Below are 19,188 nucleotides of genomic sequence, written 5' to 3'. Positions count from 1 at the left end.
CAGCATATTGTTGGATTTGTTTTTCTAATCCATGTTACCAGCCTATGTCGCTTTATTGGAGAGTTTAAGCCATTAACGTTTAGAGTTACTATTGATATATGGTTTGTACTTCCTGCCATGTTTGATTATTTATCTCTTTTTTTCCCCCCTAATTTATTTTGTTTCTCCATGATTAGCTTTCCCCCCATCCTCTGTCTTTACCGAGGCACTTCCCGTTGATGGTTTTGGTTATTGTTTTCCATTTCTTCCTCGTGTAGAGTTTTGCTCAAGACGCTTTGCAATGCTGGTTTTCTGGCTACAAATTCTTTTAGCTTTTGTTTATCATGAAAGATTTTTATTTCGTTGTCGTATCTGAAGCTTAATTTTGCTGGATACAGAATTCTTGGTTGGCATCCATTGTCTTTCAGTGTTTGAAATACGTTGTTCCAGGATCTTCTTGCTTTCAGCGTCTGTGATGAAAAATCCATTGTCAACCTTATTGGCTTACCTCTAAATGTAATCTGCCTCTTTTCTCTTGTAGCTTTTAATATTTTCTCTTTGTTCTGTATATTGGATAGCTTCATAACAATGTGTCTTGGCGTTGGTCTACTGTGATTTTGTGTGCTCGGTGTCCTGTATGCATCTACAATTTGTATATCTGTTTCCTTTTTTATTTCTGGAAAGTTTTCTGTAATTATTTCCTTCAGCAAGTTACTCATTCCCTTGGTATGAATCTCTATGCTTTCCTCTATCCCGATAACTCGTAAGTTTGGTTTCTTCATGTTATCCCATAACTCTTGGATGTTTTTCTCGTGATTTTTTACCAGCCTATCTGAGTTGGCTAGACTCTTTTCAAGATGATATATTTTGTCTTCATTATCTGACGTTCTGGCTTCTACTTGCTCCACTCTGTTAGTGATACTCTCAATTGAGTTTTTAATTTGGTTTATCATTTCCTTCATTTCTAGAATTATTGTTTGATTTTTTTTTAATAATCTCTATCTCCTGATAAAGATGCTTAACTTCTTCTTTTATCTGTTTTTGTAATTCGTTTTCAATGTGATCTTTAAGGTTCCTTTCCATCTGTCTAAGGTGTTCCTTGAGTTCTTTATATGGCCATTTTTCTGTTGACTCCAGGTCCTCCTGAATATTTAGGCTGTCTTTCATTGTTTGTACTCCTTTTCTTCCTTGCTTTTTTTATGCTCATGATACTTCTTGTTCTGTTTGACTGTTGAGTTACTGTTTACTCTTATAAGTTTATTTGATGCTTGGGAGGAGAGGTATTAGAAGGGATGGGAAGAAGTCACTAAAGAGAGTGAGTGTAGGCAGGTGGAGTTCAAGAGAGGGGGAATAAGAAAGTTGAAAAGAAATGAAAAGACAAAAGAAAAAAAGTGAGAAGAAAGAGAGAAAAAACGAAAAAATAAAAATTTAAAACAAACGAAAAAAATTATACTGGTAATAAAAAATGGAAATTGAAGTTTAAAAAATAATAGTAATGATAATAGAATAAAAAGAATTAAAAAATGAAACCATTAATAAGAAAGTTAAAGAACAACAACAACGTCAACTACAAAAAGTGAGAATAAAAAAATACTAATAATAATCATTAAAAGTAATAATAATAATAATAAATTCAGTCATAGAGCTCGATTAACTTCTCTTCCAGTAGGTGGAGCTATGCCCACTGGGCCAGGCTTCTCCTCTTGATAGGTGGGAGCCAATCACTGTGCCTCAGCTCTTCTTCCCAGACTGTGCGGGTCTCCAGTCCTGAATGCCTAGGTCCTTCTCTTGTGGTTCCTCAATCCAGGCCCCACTTGCCTGTGACGCTTACCACATTACTGGCTACACACCGGGTCTGCTGCTCCTGGGAGCCCTGTTTTCATGGATGCCTAGGCACACCCTTTCTGTTTGCCTCCCTCGGACCCTAAGTTTGTGGGGCTTGGGGCTGAGGACCCCCAGCGAATTTGTTTGCCCTCAGGTAGCAACTCCCCTGGTAGCTGGTGCGAGGGACCTCTGTTGTCAGCCCTGGTGGGAGCGATAGCCGGGAGTTCTGTGTCGCTAGTCTCATGTCACTCCTGATTCCCTGGGTCTGGCTATGGTGCTCTGTTTTTTTTTTTTTTTTTTTTTTTAACCTCTGTGAGATCAGGTGGGCCAACTAGTTATTTCAGTGGGGTCGTTAGTGCTGAGTCATGAGAGGCAGGTGATCCGGGGCTTAAATGCAGCAGATACGTGCTCAGTGTGTGTTTTCTGAGGGGCCCAAAGTGTACGCCCTAGCTCCACGTCAGCTCAGCATTGCCTAGTGCTCCTGAGCAAATAGGCTTTAGATAATTTATAGCTCCCTATGCCCGCGCTGTTGAAGAGGTCAGAGACTTGATCTCTCCACGCCTGCTGCCGTATTAGACCTCCTCAATGATATTCATGTTACCCTTACAGTTTCCTGGCATAAGCAAGATCTTGGGGTTATACAAACTGCTGCTTCTGTTTCCACTCCAGTTTTCTAGAAATGAAACCCTGCTGCCTTCGCCTCCACCTCTGGGCTGCGCTCTTGGGCGCCGCGTTTGTCCGCGACCTTAGCAGCGCCGCCGCGGCCTCCGCTGCTCCTCGGCCCGGTGCCTAGCTCCCAGGGCCCAAGCGGCTGCCGCCGCGGCTCTCCAACCCCCTCCTCTGGAGCACGGGTCCCCTCGCAGGGGGATGCCGAACGACCCCAGAGCAGGCTCTGCCCCAAGGTGCAGCAGGGACCAGGCGACCGAGGCGCTTGAGGCCGTGGTCCAGCCTTCGGAGGACAGGGCTCGGCACGCAGCTCAGTTTCAACCTCTAGATGCGGCTGCTGGACAATGTAGAAGGGCCATCAAGACAGCATGCCGAAAGCAAATGGCGGCTCCCGCGGAGTGGATTTTCGGCCCTGAAACCCCAGCCCAGCTAACAATTTCAGTCCATTAACTCTCCCTATATAGACAATATTCAAAAAAAAAAAAAAAGGCGGGGTGTACTGAGCTTTCTTTGCCTCAGGTACTTAGGATCCACTGCTGATTACCCATTCAGCTTCTCTGCGGGGAGCGAAGTGAAAGGGGAAGCAGATGGGTGCAGAGCGCCCGCGGCTCTGGCTCTGAGCAGGAAAGCGTCCGGGAACCAAGCGTCTCTTTTTCAATCTCTTTGTTTTTTCTGCTGCTTGGCCGGGTGGTCCACTACAGACTAATGGTGTAAGGGGCTCTAACAAGCTTCGCAAAGTCTCGATTAAAGCCTCTGCTCTGAGCACCAGGCTCAGCACTTCAGCAACCCCTGTACGCAGCCCAGTTCGCTATTTCATAAAGGCTTGGTTAGATTCCCTTCATGTCGCCTCCTGAGCTGGGCGGGCGGGGGGCTGTTTGACGTGCGGGCGGGGACCCTTCTCACCGCGCCGGGTCCGGCCGCTGGGGGCCATTTGCAGAACCGGGCAGGCGGCGCCGGCAGCCGTTTGGCGGCGGCTGGCTGCGGGACTGTACCTCTGCACTGCGTGGCCAAGATTCACTCGTCTGGGACAAACTGGGATAAACTTACTAATTCCCGGCAGGTCTCCTTTCAGCGGAATTTTGCAGAAGTTCCTCAGTTGGTAGAATCTGGGTGTATTAATGGGTCTTTCTGATCCCGTTAATGTAGAGATACTGAAAGTGCTGCTTCCTCGCCGGCCGCCATGTTGGGTCCCCTGAAATACTACTTTCTTGATTCTCCCTCCTCTCTGACAACTTTTATCAGTCTTCTTATATTCTCTTTCCTTTTACTTCCTTAGTTTTATGTTCCTGGGTTTAGAATTTTGGTCTCCAAGTTTTCACTTGATTTTGGATTCTAAGCTTTGGGTCTTATAAATGAGGATTTCTATTAAAGTTCCTCCCCCCCCCCCCCTTGGATTCTAAGAATGCTGAACTCTTTTTCATGGCAAGCCTTTACATTTCCCATTGATTGCTGAAAATATCCAACTAAATTATATTTAAAACAGAAAGTTACTTTTCCCACCAAAATGGCCTCTTCTCTGATTTTCCTCTTCTTATTTCTTTACATAGCAATACAGTTTTCTAGTTAGCAGGACTTGAACTAAGGAGTCATTTCTGAATCCTTTTCCCCTGTCTGGTATAATAATTCAGTCAATAGCCCTCCAGATTTTTTCTGCTTTGTTTCTATTTTCAAAGCTATTATCAATGTATAGGCTGTTATTCTCCTTCCTTTTTGAAAGTAAACAAATTCAATATTTTAAAATTAATTAAATAACTGCAATTTTTGATTAAAGTGTGAAACAGAATGTATTAAAAATAGATACACTTATTTTAACAAGAAATTAATTTTGTTCCTTTTATTTTGGCTTGATAATCTGTATTTCTCAATCTAATACCTATAAGACTTGGGCTGCATCATTTTCTTTTATTTCTTTGAATTTTAATTGTTTATTTTCTTGCACTGAAAAATCTTAATTCTTAAGAATAGTTTATCATAAGTACATGTTTGTATTCTCCTACAGTGTAAAGAGAATAGTTCCCAAATAACAAAACTAATATTACTGTTTACAAGGAACCTACTGGAAATTAATATTTGTTTGTAGTTCCTTTTGTTCTTAGAATGCATTTCACTAAGGATGTACAAAGTATTATGTTCTGAAATCATTTGAGATAAATCTTTTTTTGCGGGGGGAGATACGGTTTTATTAATTTTATGTAGTTACTGTTACTCAGCTTTCCATGACTGTGGCAAAATACCTAAGAAAATTAACAGAGGAAAGATTTTTTTGGCTCATGGTTTCAGTAGTCACTAGGACCTGTAGCTTTAGACCTTTGGCAAGGCAGGACATCATGGTAGGAAGCCTGTAGTAGAGCAGAGTTGCTCACTTCATAGTGATTAGGAAGAAGAGAAAGAGAGAGAAGGGGCAAGAAAGGGAGAGCTGGGGCAGAGACAAGACTTTCCCTAGTAACCTACTTTCTCCAATTAGGCCCCCACCTTCAAAAGTTTCTACCACCTCTCAATAGCACCACCAGCTGGGAATTAAACCTTCAACACCTGAGCCTTTGGGGGACGTTCCAAATTTAAACTCTAACAGTTACATTTATTGTTTCAATTGGTTTTTACTTATAGAATTGCTTTTAAATTATTTAATTTTGGCTAGTAACTTTATGTTTACAGTTCAGAGTAAAAAAAAAAAAAGATAGAAATCCATAACTAGTGCTTATACACCTGCCTCCTTCATCTCATTCCTTCCTTTGTCCTGCTAACATTTATCTCTTTTCAGTATTTCTTTGTTGTACAAAGCACAGGATATATATGCACTGTTCTGCAACTTGTTTTTTCCCTTAAAATATATATCTTGGAGATCTTTCCACATTATTTGACCAAATCATTCTTCATTAGTTATCCAAATATGCTGTATATTTCTTTATAATATAGAACAACAAAAAATTCCTTATTTCCTTCCACTTGAGTTAGATCCACACCTTCCTGCTAGTCTGAATAGGAAACTTCATGATGTATGTGGTCTAGCCAGACATTGATACAAGACTGAGTCTTCTCAACACTCAACTCTAAAATTTTCCCATTTTATAAATGTTCACTCACTTCCAATTATTTATTGTATAAAACTCAAATTTCCTTGTCTACTATGGTTCTGGCTCCAGTTTACTCTTTCAGTCTCACCTATTCCAAATCCTTATTAATAGTTTTTTATATGTGAGGCCTGATTTAAAAGGATCACCTAGACCAACCAGCGGTTGCTTTCCTTCCTCCCTAATACCACTATCCAAAGTAGGATTTTGAACTAAATTGACAAAGAGAGGAGTTGTAGTTAGTGATGATCAGCTAAAAGATGGTTTAGATTTGGAATTGGGAGTGACATTAGGGAACAGTGTACATCCTGTAGTCAGCATGTGTCCTAACTTGTCATCTTATTTTTGGAATTCTGAGTTTCTTGCAACCAAGAAAACACTTGTGTTATGGTTTGGATGTGAGGTGTCCCACAAAAGTTCACATGAGACAATGCAAGAAGGTTTGGAGGAGAAATGATTGGGTTATAGCCTTAGCCTAATCAGTGTGTTGATCCCTGATGGGATTAACTGAAGTGGTAGGGGGTGGCTGGAGGAGGTGGGAATTAGGGCATGGCTTTGGTGTGTATATTTTGTATCTGGAGAGTGGAATATCTCTCTCTCTCTCTCTCTCTCTGTTTCCTTATCACATGTAAACTGGTTCCCTCAGCCACACTTTTCTGCCATGATGTCCTGCCTCACCTGGAGCCCCAAGGAATGGAGCCTCTTGTCTATGGATGGAGACCTCTGAAAACATGAGCCCTCTAAGAGACCCTTCTCCTCTATAGTAGTTCTAGTCAGATCTTTTGGTCACAGCAGTGAAAAAGCTGACTAAAACACACTGACTCTAGACAAGGAAAAGTAAGTTGGGAGGGATGGAAACTGAGAGGTTAAAAGAGTAGGAGAAAACCCTGTAGACAATGTTATTAAGGAAGACAACAGAGTAGAATGTTTTAAAGAAGAAACAGGAAGATCAAGTAAGACTGAAAAGTGTCTATTGTAATTAGATCAAAGGTTACCTTTGCAAGAAAAGTTCCACTGGAGTGGGGGCGGGCAGCAAACATTACTGCCTGTCATGAATAGGAGATAAGGAATTGGAGATCTCTTAGGATCTTTAGGAACCCGGACTGGAATGAGAAGGTGAAGATACAAATGATAGTTACAAGGAGGATTTTTCTTTTGTAAAATAAATAAGACCTAAGCAAATTTATAGATTTGGGGGAATGGAGAACAGATGACAGAGAACTTAAGTTGGTAGAACTAATTCCCTGAAAAGAAAGATGAATAGGGTGGGGATGACTGGAAGATTGCTTTTAGTATGTTTGAAGGACAGCAAAATAAAATGATAACACCTATTGCATACCAGGTATTCTTTCAGGCAGTTAGATGTATTAACTAAATAGGATTAGGTGGAGATGATGAACTTGGGAATGAAAAGCTTAAGCAAGTGCACCCAGAAAGTCAAAATTAACTCTATAGGGCTGGGTTGTAGCTCAGTGGTAGAGCGCTTGCCTCGCATGCATGAGGCGCTGGGTTCGATCCTCAGTACTACAACATACAAATAAGTAAATAAAGATATTGTGTTCATCTACAACTAAAAAAAATTTTAAAAATTAACTCTATAAATATAAAAATAAGTTTAAGTACTAATAATCTAAAAGAGAAGGGGAGAAAAGATGTATAGTGTTTAAAAAGTAGTGGTTTGATCACTTCTCAGCCTTTTGGTTAAGATCAACCCCTATCTCTCATCATGCACAAAACTCAACACAAACTGGATTAAGGACCTAGAAATTAAACCAGAGACCCTGCGCCTAATAGAAGAAAAAGTGACCCAAATCTCCTTCATGTCAGAGTAGGCCCTGACTTCCTTAATACGATTCCTATAGCACAAGAAATAAATCAAGAATCAATAAATGGGATGGATTCAAACTAAAAACTTCTCAGCAAGAGAAACAATCAGTGAAGTGAATAGAGAGCCTACAGAATGGGAGCAAATTTTTACTACATGCATCAGATAGAGCACTAATCTCCAGGATATATAAAGAATTCAAAAATCTTAACACCAAAAAAAAAAAAAAACCAAAAAACCCAAATAACCCAATCAATAAATGGGCCAGGGAACTGAACAGACACTTCTCAGAAGATGTTATACAATCAATCAACAAATATATGAAAACATGTTCAACATCTGTAGCAATTAGAGAAAAGCAAATCAAAAGTACTCTAAGATTTCATCTCACTCCAACCAGAATGGCAGCTGTTAAGAATACAAACAATAGTAAGTGTTGGCAAGGATGTGAGGGAAAAGGTACACTCATACATTGCTGGTGGGCTTGCAAATTGGTGCACCCAATCTGGAAAGCAGTTGGGAGATTCCTTGGAAAACTGGGAATGGAACCACCATTTGACCCAGCTATCCCACTCCTCAGTTTATACCCAAAGGACTTAAAAACAGCATACTACAGGGCACAGCTACTTCAATTTTTATAGCAACAAGATTCACAGAAGCAAAGTTGTGGAACCAACCTAGATGTCCTTCATTAGATGAATGGATAAAGAAAACGTAGTATGTACACACAATGGAATATTACTCAGCATTAAAAGAGGTTAAAATCATGGCATTTGCGATGGCGTTGGAGAATATTTATGCTAAGCAAAGTAAACCAATTCCAAAAAACCAATGCTGTATGTTATCTCAGGTATGAGGATGCTGATTCATAATGGGTATGTGGTGGGGGGGCATGGGAAGAATGAAGGAACTCTAGATAGGACAAAGGGGAGGGAGGGAAAAGGAGGGGGCATAGGGGTAGGAAAGATGGTGGAATGAGATGAACATCATTACCCTAAGTACATGAATGAAGACACAATGGTGTGACTCTACTTTGTGTAACCAGAGGAATGAAAAATTGTGCTCTATATGTGTAATATGAATTGAAATGCATTCTGATATTGTATATAACAAATTAAAATAAACAATTTTTTAAAAAGTAGTGGTTTGAAAAATAGGAGAGGAAGCTCACCAGAATCATATACAGGTATTTTGGGTCTGTAATTCAAATGATCGTGTCATTTTATCCAGTAGTACTCAGATATACTAGTGTCAGAGCTAAGTAAGACTATATTAAACCAAGGGTGGAAGTCTATAAGTACAGTTGGATAGAAAGACAAGACTTCATGGAAGTTGACAGCAATGTCAGAGGATAGTGAAGTAATGTTTGGTAGGGTTAGGTTAGATATAAAGAAAGTGAGGTCAGAAGAAGATAATAATGGATGGGGGGGGTGTTAAAAAGTAGTATAGGAAGATTATAATCATACCCATTCAATTGACTTTCTATTTCAGTCCTGAGAGGATAATCAAGGAAGCTCATTGCCACACCTCATGAAAGCCACATCAAGAGTAAACTGTCATCTTTAAGTTCAGGGTTTTCTTCAGGCAAGGTAGACCCTTGCTACTCAAAGTGTAGTCCATTGGCCAGCAATATTGCCATCACCCAGGAGCTTATTAGACATGCAGAATCTGGGCTGATCTCAAAAGTATTGAATCAGACTTGCTTTTCAACAAAACTTCCAAATACTTCATATACACATTAAGAAGTGCTGGGATAGGTTGATAGGGGAAACTGGAATTATCTCTGATTTGTTTATTATAATATTTCCTATAATAAGCAAAGAGAAATAAGGGGCAGATGTTCTGCCTGTGATGTTCTTGAGCATGCAGACTCAATATATCCCTTTTTAAATCTATAACTTAAATCCTTCCCTGCAAGATCTATAACCCTCTGCACTAACTAGTAATTCTGTTAGGGAACAGAATGATGTGAATGGTGGGAACACAAAGAGAATAATTCTATAAAATGGGCCCACTGTGTTGACCCCTCCCTCCGATGTGCTTTCTTTTCCAAGAAGCAATTTACCTGCAGCTTTGCCTGGCCGAAGTGGACAGAATATGTCACATTCCTCAGCAAACTACCTGTTAACTGCAGAATAAATGCATGACCAAGATACGGTCCATGGGAGGAACCCAGGAGATTTTTGTGACCAGATCCTGAAACTCTAGGATATAAAAATAGCTCTTCCTAACCATAAAATCTGTACGAATATATGGTTTAGAAGCCAATTAGAACCACTCAGCATGGGTCAAGGTAACCTAGAGTTGCCATGACAGTGGGGACTTGAAGGTCTGATGTCATCTTGCTGTAAAAGTCAAGAGGAAGACGTAGGCAGGACTCTCTGGAAACTTCTCTGGGACTGCCAATAAAACTGGAGTGCAGGAGAGGGACATCATTGTCCCTCTCCTCTCTTTTAGAGTCCCCTTCCCCTTTTCCCATCCCTTCAATAAATTCATTCCTATTACTCTGAGTGATCTGTCTGAAATCTTTCTGACTTGGTCCCAAGAATCAGGGTTTGAAGTGGTGGGGGTGGGGGAGTGGGGTGGGTATCTTTGCCCTGCCTCAGTTTTTCAGAAGGCCCCAGCTCTGTAACAATTCCACCCCACAACCTCTAAGCGCTCTCTTTTGTGGGTTTAACAATATCAAAAGTCTACAGTATATTCCTCTTTATCATATTTATCTTTAAATATTGTGCTTATTGAAACAGGTTTTTCTTGATAATCCAGTCATGTTGGTGTTATTTTACAAATTTAATACACTCGATTCCTATCAACAGAATATAAAAGACATTCCCAAGTGAATTCACCACCACAAGAACTTCATATATAATGCATCCCAAATACACATTACTTGAGGCTTCTACTTTGTTGGTCACTGTTACCTACAGTTCCCCCACCTGATATTCTGGTTCTTCCAAATTCATTTCCATACATAAAGGGAACCTGCCTCTGCATTTCCCCATTTATTTCCTTCTCCATCAATATTTCACATCCAATAGCTAGTTGTATTTGTTTAGACTTGCAAATGTTTCTGTGTACGGTAAAGAATGTCTTCACTTTCAGGATCATTTTTACTAACACGGGTGTGTTATAAAAAAAATAAACTATAGGCTTCATTTTAGTTTTAAAATTCTTTGATTTCATCTGTCAGAGTCAAACATCCTTTGCCCATAAAATGTATCAGAAAATCAGCCCTAGTGAAATGAAATATAGTCATTGCCAAAAACCATTCACACACACACATAGCCCATCTGCTACTGGGTCAGTTTCAAAGACCACTGTGGTGTCTTTCTCTTCAAAACAGTCTAGTGTTTCGAAGCTGCTACATGTCATGAATGGTTTTGAGCTTCTTTTTACCGCCTCCTTTGTGCAAAAACCAAAACGGAATTCTTCAAAATGAATTAAATCACTTCAGGGTATGAGTGGAAGCTAGAGTAAAATTGCCTCCTTACATTGGTTCCATATTTGGAACCAATTCCCAACGAAGTGGAGGTTCTAGGGAACAAGGCAAGATAACATCAACCTGAGCAAGCAGATACCTGTTGGGAACGGCAGCGCTAGCAGACATTTTCATAATGTATTTTAAAATTAAGGATGCCTTTTGTGATTCAGGTTTTCATCTTACACCAAAAGCAGACTCCTCTCTGCTCAAAAGCCCTCCACCCTTCCCCGACCCACTCCGGGGGGGCTTTTAAGCCCCTTACCTAAGGACCTAAGTCGGATGTCAAATATGGGGGGAAACCATCAGTTCCCTTCTAAAGGGAACTGGTCCAGAGAGCAGTGAATGTTAAGTTGCCACTGGGAGAACTGAAATCGTGGAGGCCTGAGGCATTTCAAAATTCAACGGGAAGGGCTTTTAAACTGCTGCAGGGAAAGGTGTTTGGGAGGGGACAGTGATGGCCAATTGGCCTTAGGTGTCCCTCCGCCCGTGGACCAGACCGCTAAAAGTCAATAGGCTCTCAGATCTGGGCTCCATCCCCCTCCCTAGCTTATTCCGTTGGGAACCCACTCCAGCCTTTCTGCCAGCGCGCCTCCGGGCTCCCATCCCCCTCTCTTCTTTCCCTCCCCTTTTCCTTTTCCTGGCCCCCTCCTCTTTTCCCCTATACCCTCCAGCCCAGCCCACTCCGATTTCTCGCTCCTTCTCTCTTCCGGCAGATTCGTGTAGTCGCTGCAAACACCACCCCCTCCCTGTTCCCCCGGACTCGCCAGCCCGAGGCGCCGCGGGGTGGCTGCGCGCAGGCGCACTGCGCGGCGGGCTCGCGGGCGGCCGGCTACGCGCAGGCGCGCGCTGCTCGGCTGGCTCCGGCTGGGGCGGCCCGGAGTCTTCGGCTCGCTCTGTCAGTGCTTGCAGCCCCGCGGCGGCGGTGGCGGCAGCTTTGGCAGCACCACCATGTTTCTTCACTCGGTCAACCTCTGGAACCTGGCGTTTTATGTCTTCATGGTCTTTATGGCGACCCTGGGGCTGTGGGATGTCTTCTTCGGTTTCGAGGAGAACAGATGCAGTATGAGCTACATGTTTGAGTACCCCGAGTATCAGGTAAGATTCCGCCCTCACCTAGATGCTCAGAGGTTCGGACCAGACGCCTGGTCCTCCTGTGCGCTTCCCCTCCTGGCTCGCGGAGCTTTTGGGCCCCGCGTACCCCATCCTTGCATCTCTTTTCTCCGCCCGGGAATACTCTGCAGACCTCCTCGGATTCCCTTACCTGCCCTTCGCGCCCGCCTCTCACCGCAGGGTGTTTGACAGGCGGTTTCCTGAGCGTCCTCCCTGCCCGGTCCTACTCACTCCGCGGTCTTTTCCCTTCGCCCGCTCCAAATCCTGGGCACCAGCTCTTCTCCTAGCGGGGCCCAGCCCTTCCCCCTGCTCCCAAACTCCGTCCTCCTCGCATTCCTGCCTTAACAGGTGCCCCTGCACTCTTCTTTGCTCCTCATGCACCTAAATTCTTCCTTTCGCGCCCAGTGATACGCACATCAGATTTCGCTTTGCTGGGAAAGAACCGAGCGTCTGCAGAGTGTATATTGGCTAGATATACACCTGGAGAGGCTGCAGGGTTTTACCTATGGGCGAAAGAGTAACCTGGTGAGTAATTAAACTGGAAACTCCTCCGTTTCCCTCCTGTAGCGATTTTTGCAGATCCACCTGTTCTGTAGGTTGGGTGTAGGTGCGTGCTTATGCACACCTGTTTTCATGCTTATTGCCAAGCAGCCAGGCTTTCTTACCAGTTGCATGAAAAATCTATTCATGGTATTATTTTGTGTTTTCACCTGTGTTCGCAATTTAAGAGAGACTCGGCCCTTCAGTCACCGCCCCCCATCTCATCTGTTCCATTTTAAATGTTTTCAGTCAGTCGCTTCATTAGTTGGGCATAGTAGAATCTAGAATTTCATTCATGACCAGCTGTAAAAAGAAAAGGTGACAAATTACACAGCTGTCCAAAGAAATTTCTCCCGAGCGATTCTTTTATTTCTAAATGGAATACCTATATAACAACTCCTATAAAATGTATATGTATTATAATACATATTGATAATGTACATTTTTAGTATGCTTTTAAAATCATAGCAGATTTTTTTCTTTAGAGTGATGAAGAATGCAAGATGGGATCGTTTCTGTGTGCAGGTCATTATGGAGGGAGTTTAGTATTTGATTGCATTGCTGTTATTTTCAATCTTAAAACTTAAGATTTAAATTGCTGAAGAACACACTTTTCCACATAGGCAAAATTCTAGTAAGTTTAGATTTTATTTGTTTTGAGATCCTTACCTTGGTTTTGCACAAATAGTTATGGAACACTGGATTTCAGATGCTATTGAAGGAGATTTTAATATGTTACTGGACATTGTTAATTTCTAAGCAAATAAACTGGAATATGCTGGCTTATGGTTATCAGAGTCTAATAGTGAAATGCATGGGCTTTTAGTTTAGTTTTTTTAAACTGGAAGTAGAGCTTATTATAATCCCCTTTCATTGCCTGTGGTTTAATAATTAGAGAACTCCCAGTAGAATGAAGTAGTCACTTTAGTTTTGTTACACGTTGAAGACTTTGGTTAAAATAAAATCATCTTGGAACAACTGTACTAATTCCATTTACTCAGATTGCCCACAGTTATTGAAGCTATTTTAATATTTGCAATCATAGGAATTCCTATTTGGAACAAAGCATACAGACCTTACAGATAAATTTTCTGTCTCAGGAAATTGACTGGAAAGAGAAAATGAGTGTAGCTAATACAGAAGAGCTATTTGGCTTTGTTGTTGCTGTGAGTAGTCTGTATTTAGTTGTTTTGGTTCAAATTACCTTTGGGAGTTATATACTTTTGTCAGTTTGTTAATATGGTAATATACAATGGCAGGAGTTTTTGATATACATTTTTAGAAATTTTACTTTTAGGCTGCAAAAGGCTGTGCTAATTCACTATAGTATTTATGCTTGACTCTCTTATTTTTGCACACCAGTTATGTTATTTTGCAAATACAATTAAAACCTGTCTGTAGAAATGAGATATTTTGAATATGGTGAGATTTTTAGATAAGTGAAGTTATTAAGAACCAAATGGTTTTTATATAAATAATAATGTTTTTAAAACATTTTAAATATTGCCTGATTTTAAATTATAATTTTATCTAGCTTTCTTATTGTTCTCCTGTTGATATCCACATGTGGGTTGTCCTAGTCTATGGGTTTTCTTCTCTTTCTTTATGACATAATCAGTCCTTGTGCCTTTAACTTATATCTTTATAATACAATGAGGGGACAGGAATGTAATATATAGTTACAATATAATGTGGTGTCATAATTTCACTATAGGCAGTTTGACAGGACTCTCCCAAGAAGGGAAAACATCTAAGTTTGTCTTGGGTATTCAGAGGTTTTAAAAAAGATGTAGTGAATTTGGCATGTGGGATGTGTAGTTCATGAAGTGCAGAAATAAAATTGCAGACTTATATAGCATATATGAATGAAAGAAGACACCAGGACATGTGGCATGAGTGGTATTTATAATATATTATCATTTATGTAAAAAGGAGGAAATAATCTTTAAATATATTTGCTGCTATATGTAAAATATTTCTGGAAACACAAACATACAGTTAACATTGGTTGCCTTCTGAGGAAGGTAATTGGATGGCTGAAGGACCAAGGGTAGTAGAAATCCTCTTCAGTGTATATCTTTGAATCTTGATTTTTAAAAATGTATTAAAAATAAATTTTAAAACATGGTAAGTTATGAAAAAATGGGTGAAAAGAGTTAAAACCATTTGAAGATCTCTTCGAGTCTTCATTATTTTTATGTACAGTGAGAAAATACATAAGATGTATGTTTTAGTGAGGTATTTCTTGAAAGCAGTGTGGACTTTAGATTGTAGTAGGAAGATTGTGAAAGGAAGAGGCCAGTCTGAAAGAGTTGTCCTTGATGTGTTTCTTCTCCCCATTCCCTCCACAAAGGACTTTTCTGGGGTAGCATGGACAAAAGGCTTAGAATCCTTTTTAAGAACTTTATAACTGTGTTTATTTTGATAATTTTTTCTTTCCTTTTTTAAATTATGAAGATCAAACTTCTTTTGCAGTTTTTATTCACAATTATAAGATACATATCCTATCAATTTGTATATTCATATAAGAATTTTAGTTTCTTAAAAATCATCATTTTTCTAGTTCTTGGGAGTTTGTTAGAATTGGGAGTTTGTTAAATTTTTGTCTTTTGAAAGAGGATTAAGTTATAGATGAGAAGGACAAACAGCCCCAACCAGGGGCAGGATGGTAGAGATAATATTTAAGTATAAAGGTAATTGATCTTAAAGTTCTTTTTTGGAGTGACTGTTTGCTCATTTTTGATAATCTACATAAAACAGTTTATATCAGAGTCCTACTGATATATTTCTTTCATAACTCATTGACCTTCTTCAGTTTTCTCATCAACACCATTTTTGTATACCTATACCTTTTCTGTTAAACTATTTCGTTACCTTTCCTTCTTCCTGCCACTCACTTCCATCTTGAACTATCTGAAAATGTAGTTTTGCCATTTTCCATTTTCCTCCAACTCCCACCATTCTTGCCTCTGTTTTTGTTCTACTTTCCCCTGCATGTGATTTTTTTTTTTTTTTCCCAATTCTGGGGATTGAACCCATGGCCTCATGCATGCTGGTATGCAAAGGCTTTACCATTGAGCCACAACCCTACCCCTGCATTGCTTTTTTTTAGGAATGTTCTTTCTCACTTCAAAATTGCTTTCATAATAGTGTATTATGAAATATACAAAATATATTGTTTTGCTTGCTTTTCTCTATATAGGAAATTAAATATTTGTTTAAAAATATATTTGATAGTTTCTATTCTTCTGAGTTAACTTTTCAACTAGTTCAGAACTTTGTTTAGCTACTAAAAAGAAAAATGATCTAATATGCATGTACTGCTATATCAAATTTTGTTCTTATTTGGGAGGAGTTAAAAATATTTCTTTATTCTCTTAAGGGTTTCCTTTTGTTTGATATGTACCTAAAAAGATAAAATGTATCCTTTTCACTTTTGATTATATATTGTACATAATCAATATTGGAACTAATTTGAATTGAAGTATCCATATGCTTATGAAACAAACAATGGAGTTAATATTTCTGTATTTTGAGTACATGGGGAGATAACTAAGGATACTAATTTCTTAAACAAAAAATAGTCTCTACAGATGTTTCCATGATATAATTGGTACAGATTGTTTATGGAAGGTAATATCTGCAAAGAAATATTCAGGAATATGCATGAATGATCAGAGTGAGTTTTTTTGAACAATGAGGTTTTTCAGTAGTCATTAACAATTGTTTATGGTTTTTGAATTCACATAGTAAAAATTTTTCATCAAACACATATGTATAGCATTGCTAGATCATTAATCTATTGATATCTACTTAAATATTTCATCCAGTGTACATAGAGGAGAGTTTATACTTTGCCTCTTTTACAGAAGTCTACCCTTTGGGGATGAAAAGACTTAATTTATATTACATTGTAAAAAAGTAGCCAGGCTCAGTGATACATACATGTAATCCCAGCAACTTGAGAGGCTAAGACAAAAGAATCACAAATTGGAGGCCAGCCTCATGAGGTCCTAAGCAACTTAATGAGACCCTGTCTCAAAATAAAAAGGAGTTGGAATGTAGCTCAATGGTAGAGAACCCCTATGTCCAATCCCCAGTACCACCAAACAACAACAACAACAACAATTTAATGTTAATTTCTGCCTTATTTTGTTTATAATAACATGAATTGCAGAGTAGATTTAAGGTTTGCTGAGAAAGAATGCACCTGGTCCATGAAAAATGAAACAAATGCTAATTCACTGGAATGTTTATGATAAGAACAGTGTACACATCTTGACCAAGATGTGGTGATAAAAGTTCAGATTAATTTGGTAAGCATGTTGTATTTGTTAAGTGTATTAAGTTGAGAGGTCAGAAAACTGCACTGTAAATCTAACTTACTTTCCTTTAAAGATGTAACAGCTGGAATATATAGTTGGGCTTGAGTGAAAGTAGAAACATTACAGATCAGTTTAAATGGCAAAAATGATTGATTTTGTAATGGAAAGCTTTTATCATTTTTAAGTAAAATTAGTACTGTTTCTAAATTAAATACATTTCCAATTATGTTAACATGTAACTTGCTGACATATACCGGTGCTTTTCTGCCATTGTCATAGGCTCTTTGACCCATATGTATTTATTAGAATTTCAGGTAATCCCATTTTTATTCTTTTCTGAAGACAACTTGATTCCAAGTTAATATAACTAAAGAAATGAGTCTTTTTTTATACATATAAACTGTAACTGGGTCTTGTTTTCTGCATTAAGTGTGGTTTAATATATTTTTGCACTATTCTAAAGTTGTATAATTCAGAAATACATATGAGTCTGACAGTGTTAATAAAACTAATAAGTGAACCTGCTTTATTTACATAATTCTTTTGCTACAGAAAATAGAACTTCCAAAGAAATTGGCAAAACGCTATCCAGCATATGAGTTATATCTTTATGGAGAAGGATCCTATGCCGAAGAACACAAAATTCTCCCTTTGACAGGAATTCCAGTTCTCTTTCTTCCTGGTAATGCTGGAAGTTACAAGCAAGGTAAGTACTGGAAATAAATTTTGAAAGCTATAAAATTCAGGAAAGCCAGGCATAGTGACACATGCCTATAATCCCAACTACTCAGGAGGCTGAGACAGAAGAATCACCAAGGTTGATTAGGGGGACCGGGACCTTGACTGAAAATAAAAATATAAAAAGGGCTAGAGGCCTAACTCAGTGATAGAGTGTTCTTGGCAATCCCTAGAACCACTAAAAATGTTTTTTAAAAAAATCTTCATTAAAGAATTCACATTGTACACATGCTCCGTGAATCAAATGAAATGAATGAAATGCTTACTCTAGTAAGTATTGTGTTAGGATTACTGGAATACCCAAATATGATACCAGTGAGAGAGAACACATATGAGAACTGGAAAAGAAGAGTTCAAGACTACTTTGCAGAGTGAGAAGGAGAAAAAGAAGGAGATGGAGTGAAATGAAATAAATTGTATAGATAATCAGGAATCAACAGAAGAAAGCTTTATGTTGGAAATGGAGGATAAGGGAATAGGACCTAAAGCATTGATTAGAGAGGCAAATCATTAATTTATACTATATCAAACAAGAAAGGAGATTGGTTTCTTTCTTTTGGATATATAGGGACCTGGAAGTACTGAGGATAATGCAGAAAGGTGAAGATAGGGAAGTTATATGTGCAGATTCCAAATTCATTAAAGTCTAGGGGAATGGCAATAAATTCTGGCATAACAGCCAACTCTGCAAATCTGCAAATAATTTTGTTCTCAAGTGAAATCTGCTTTCTTGGATATTAAATGGACTAGAATTGTAATATAATGAGACTAGATTTGTTTCAACATGTACTACAATTACTTAGGTGTTTATTCATCTAACAAATATTTATGGGATACTTATTATAAGCCAGACAGTATTAGGGATCCAGAGCAAACCAAAATCAAATAAAGTCCCTCCTCCACCAAACACATATTTTTGTTGGGAAGACAGTCATCAAATAAACCTATCAGTAATGTTAAAAACTAGAAAGAAAAATAAAACAGTGAAGAAGATATAGGATAATCAAGGTCAGAAGGTGACTAGTTTAGATGAGGTGATCAAGAAGGGCCTGGTGAGGATATGACATTTGAGCAGAGCCTTGAATGTAGCGAAGAATTGCAGGTGACTATTTGGGGGAAGCTCCTGAAGCAGGAATATGTTTGGCATATTTGGGGGCACTGTGAGTAGAGAAAAGTGAATAGAGATGAGAATGGAAAAGTATCCACTTGTTATATAAGCTGTGGAAAAGACATTGAAATTTTATGTGAGGTAGGTAGGAAACTTGGAGAGTGTTGGATAAGAAATTATATAATATGATTTTTTGATAATTATTATGTTTGAAATATTACTATAACATATGAGAAATATATAAAATATATTTATTATATTTTTGTTTAAAATTATTACAAAGTGAACATCTATGAAACCAAAACCCAGGTCTTATCTAGAAAATTGCCAGCATACTGGAAATGACCTGTGTGCCTGTTATGATTTAAAAATCCATCCCCTCTTTCCAGACAGAATCACAGTCCTAACTTTAGGATAATAATTTTTTTAAACTTTTTTTAAGGTTTTAATACCCAAATATTTATCCCTAATATGTACCTATTTGGGGCTGCTAACCTTTGTAATATATATTCATTCTGTAT

General features: G+C 38.8%; 1 protein-coding gene across 1 annotated transcript in view; it reads left to right on the top strand.

Annotated features, from left to right (window-relative positions):
* The first annotated feature begins 11,712 nt into the window (after nt 1-11,712).
* Nucleotides 11,713-19,188, top strand: part of PGAP1 (post-GPI attachment to proteins inositol deacylase 1) — a 93,553-nt gene continuing 86,077 nt past the window's right edge. Inside the window, exons 1-2 of the mRNA XM_081261522.1 lie at nt 11,713-11,941; nt 17,374-17,527. Of these exons, the coding sequence (XP_081117648.1) occupies nt 11,795-11,941; nt 17,374-17,527 (301 nt within the window). The 5' untranslated portion in view covers nt 11,713-11,794. The remainder of the gene's footprint in view (nt 11,942-17,373; nt 17,528-19,188) is intronic.

The sequence above is a fragment of the Spermophilus citellus genome (assembly GCF_964194105.1).
Source record: "Spermophilus citellus genome assembly, chromosome: 11".
Taxonomy (NCBI): domain Eukaryota; kingdom Metazoa; phylum Chordata; class Mammalia; order Rodentia; family Sciuridae; genus Spermophilus; species Spermophilus citellus.
This window is presented reverse-complemented; position numbering and strand designations above follow the sequence as displayed.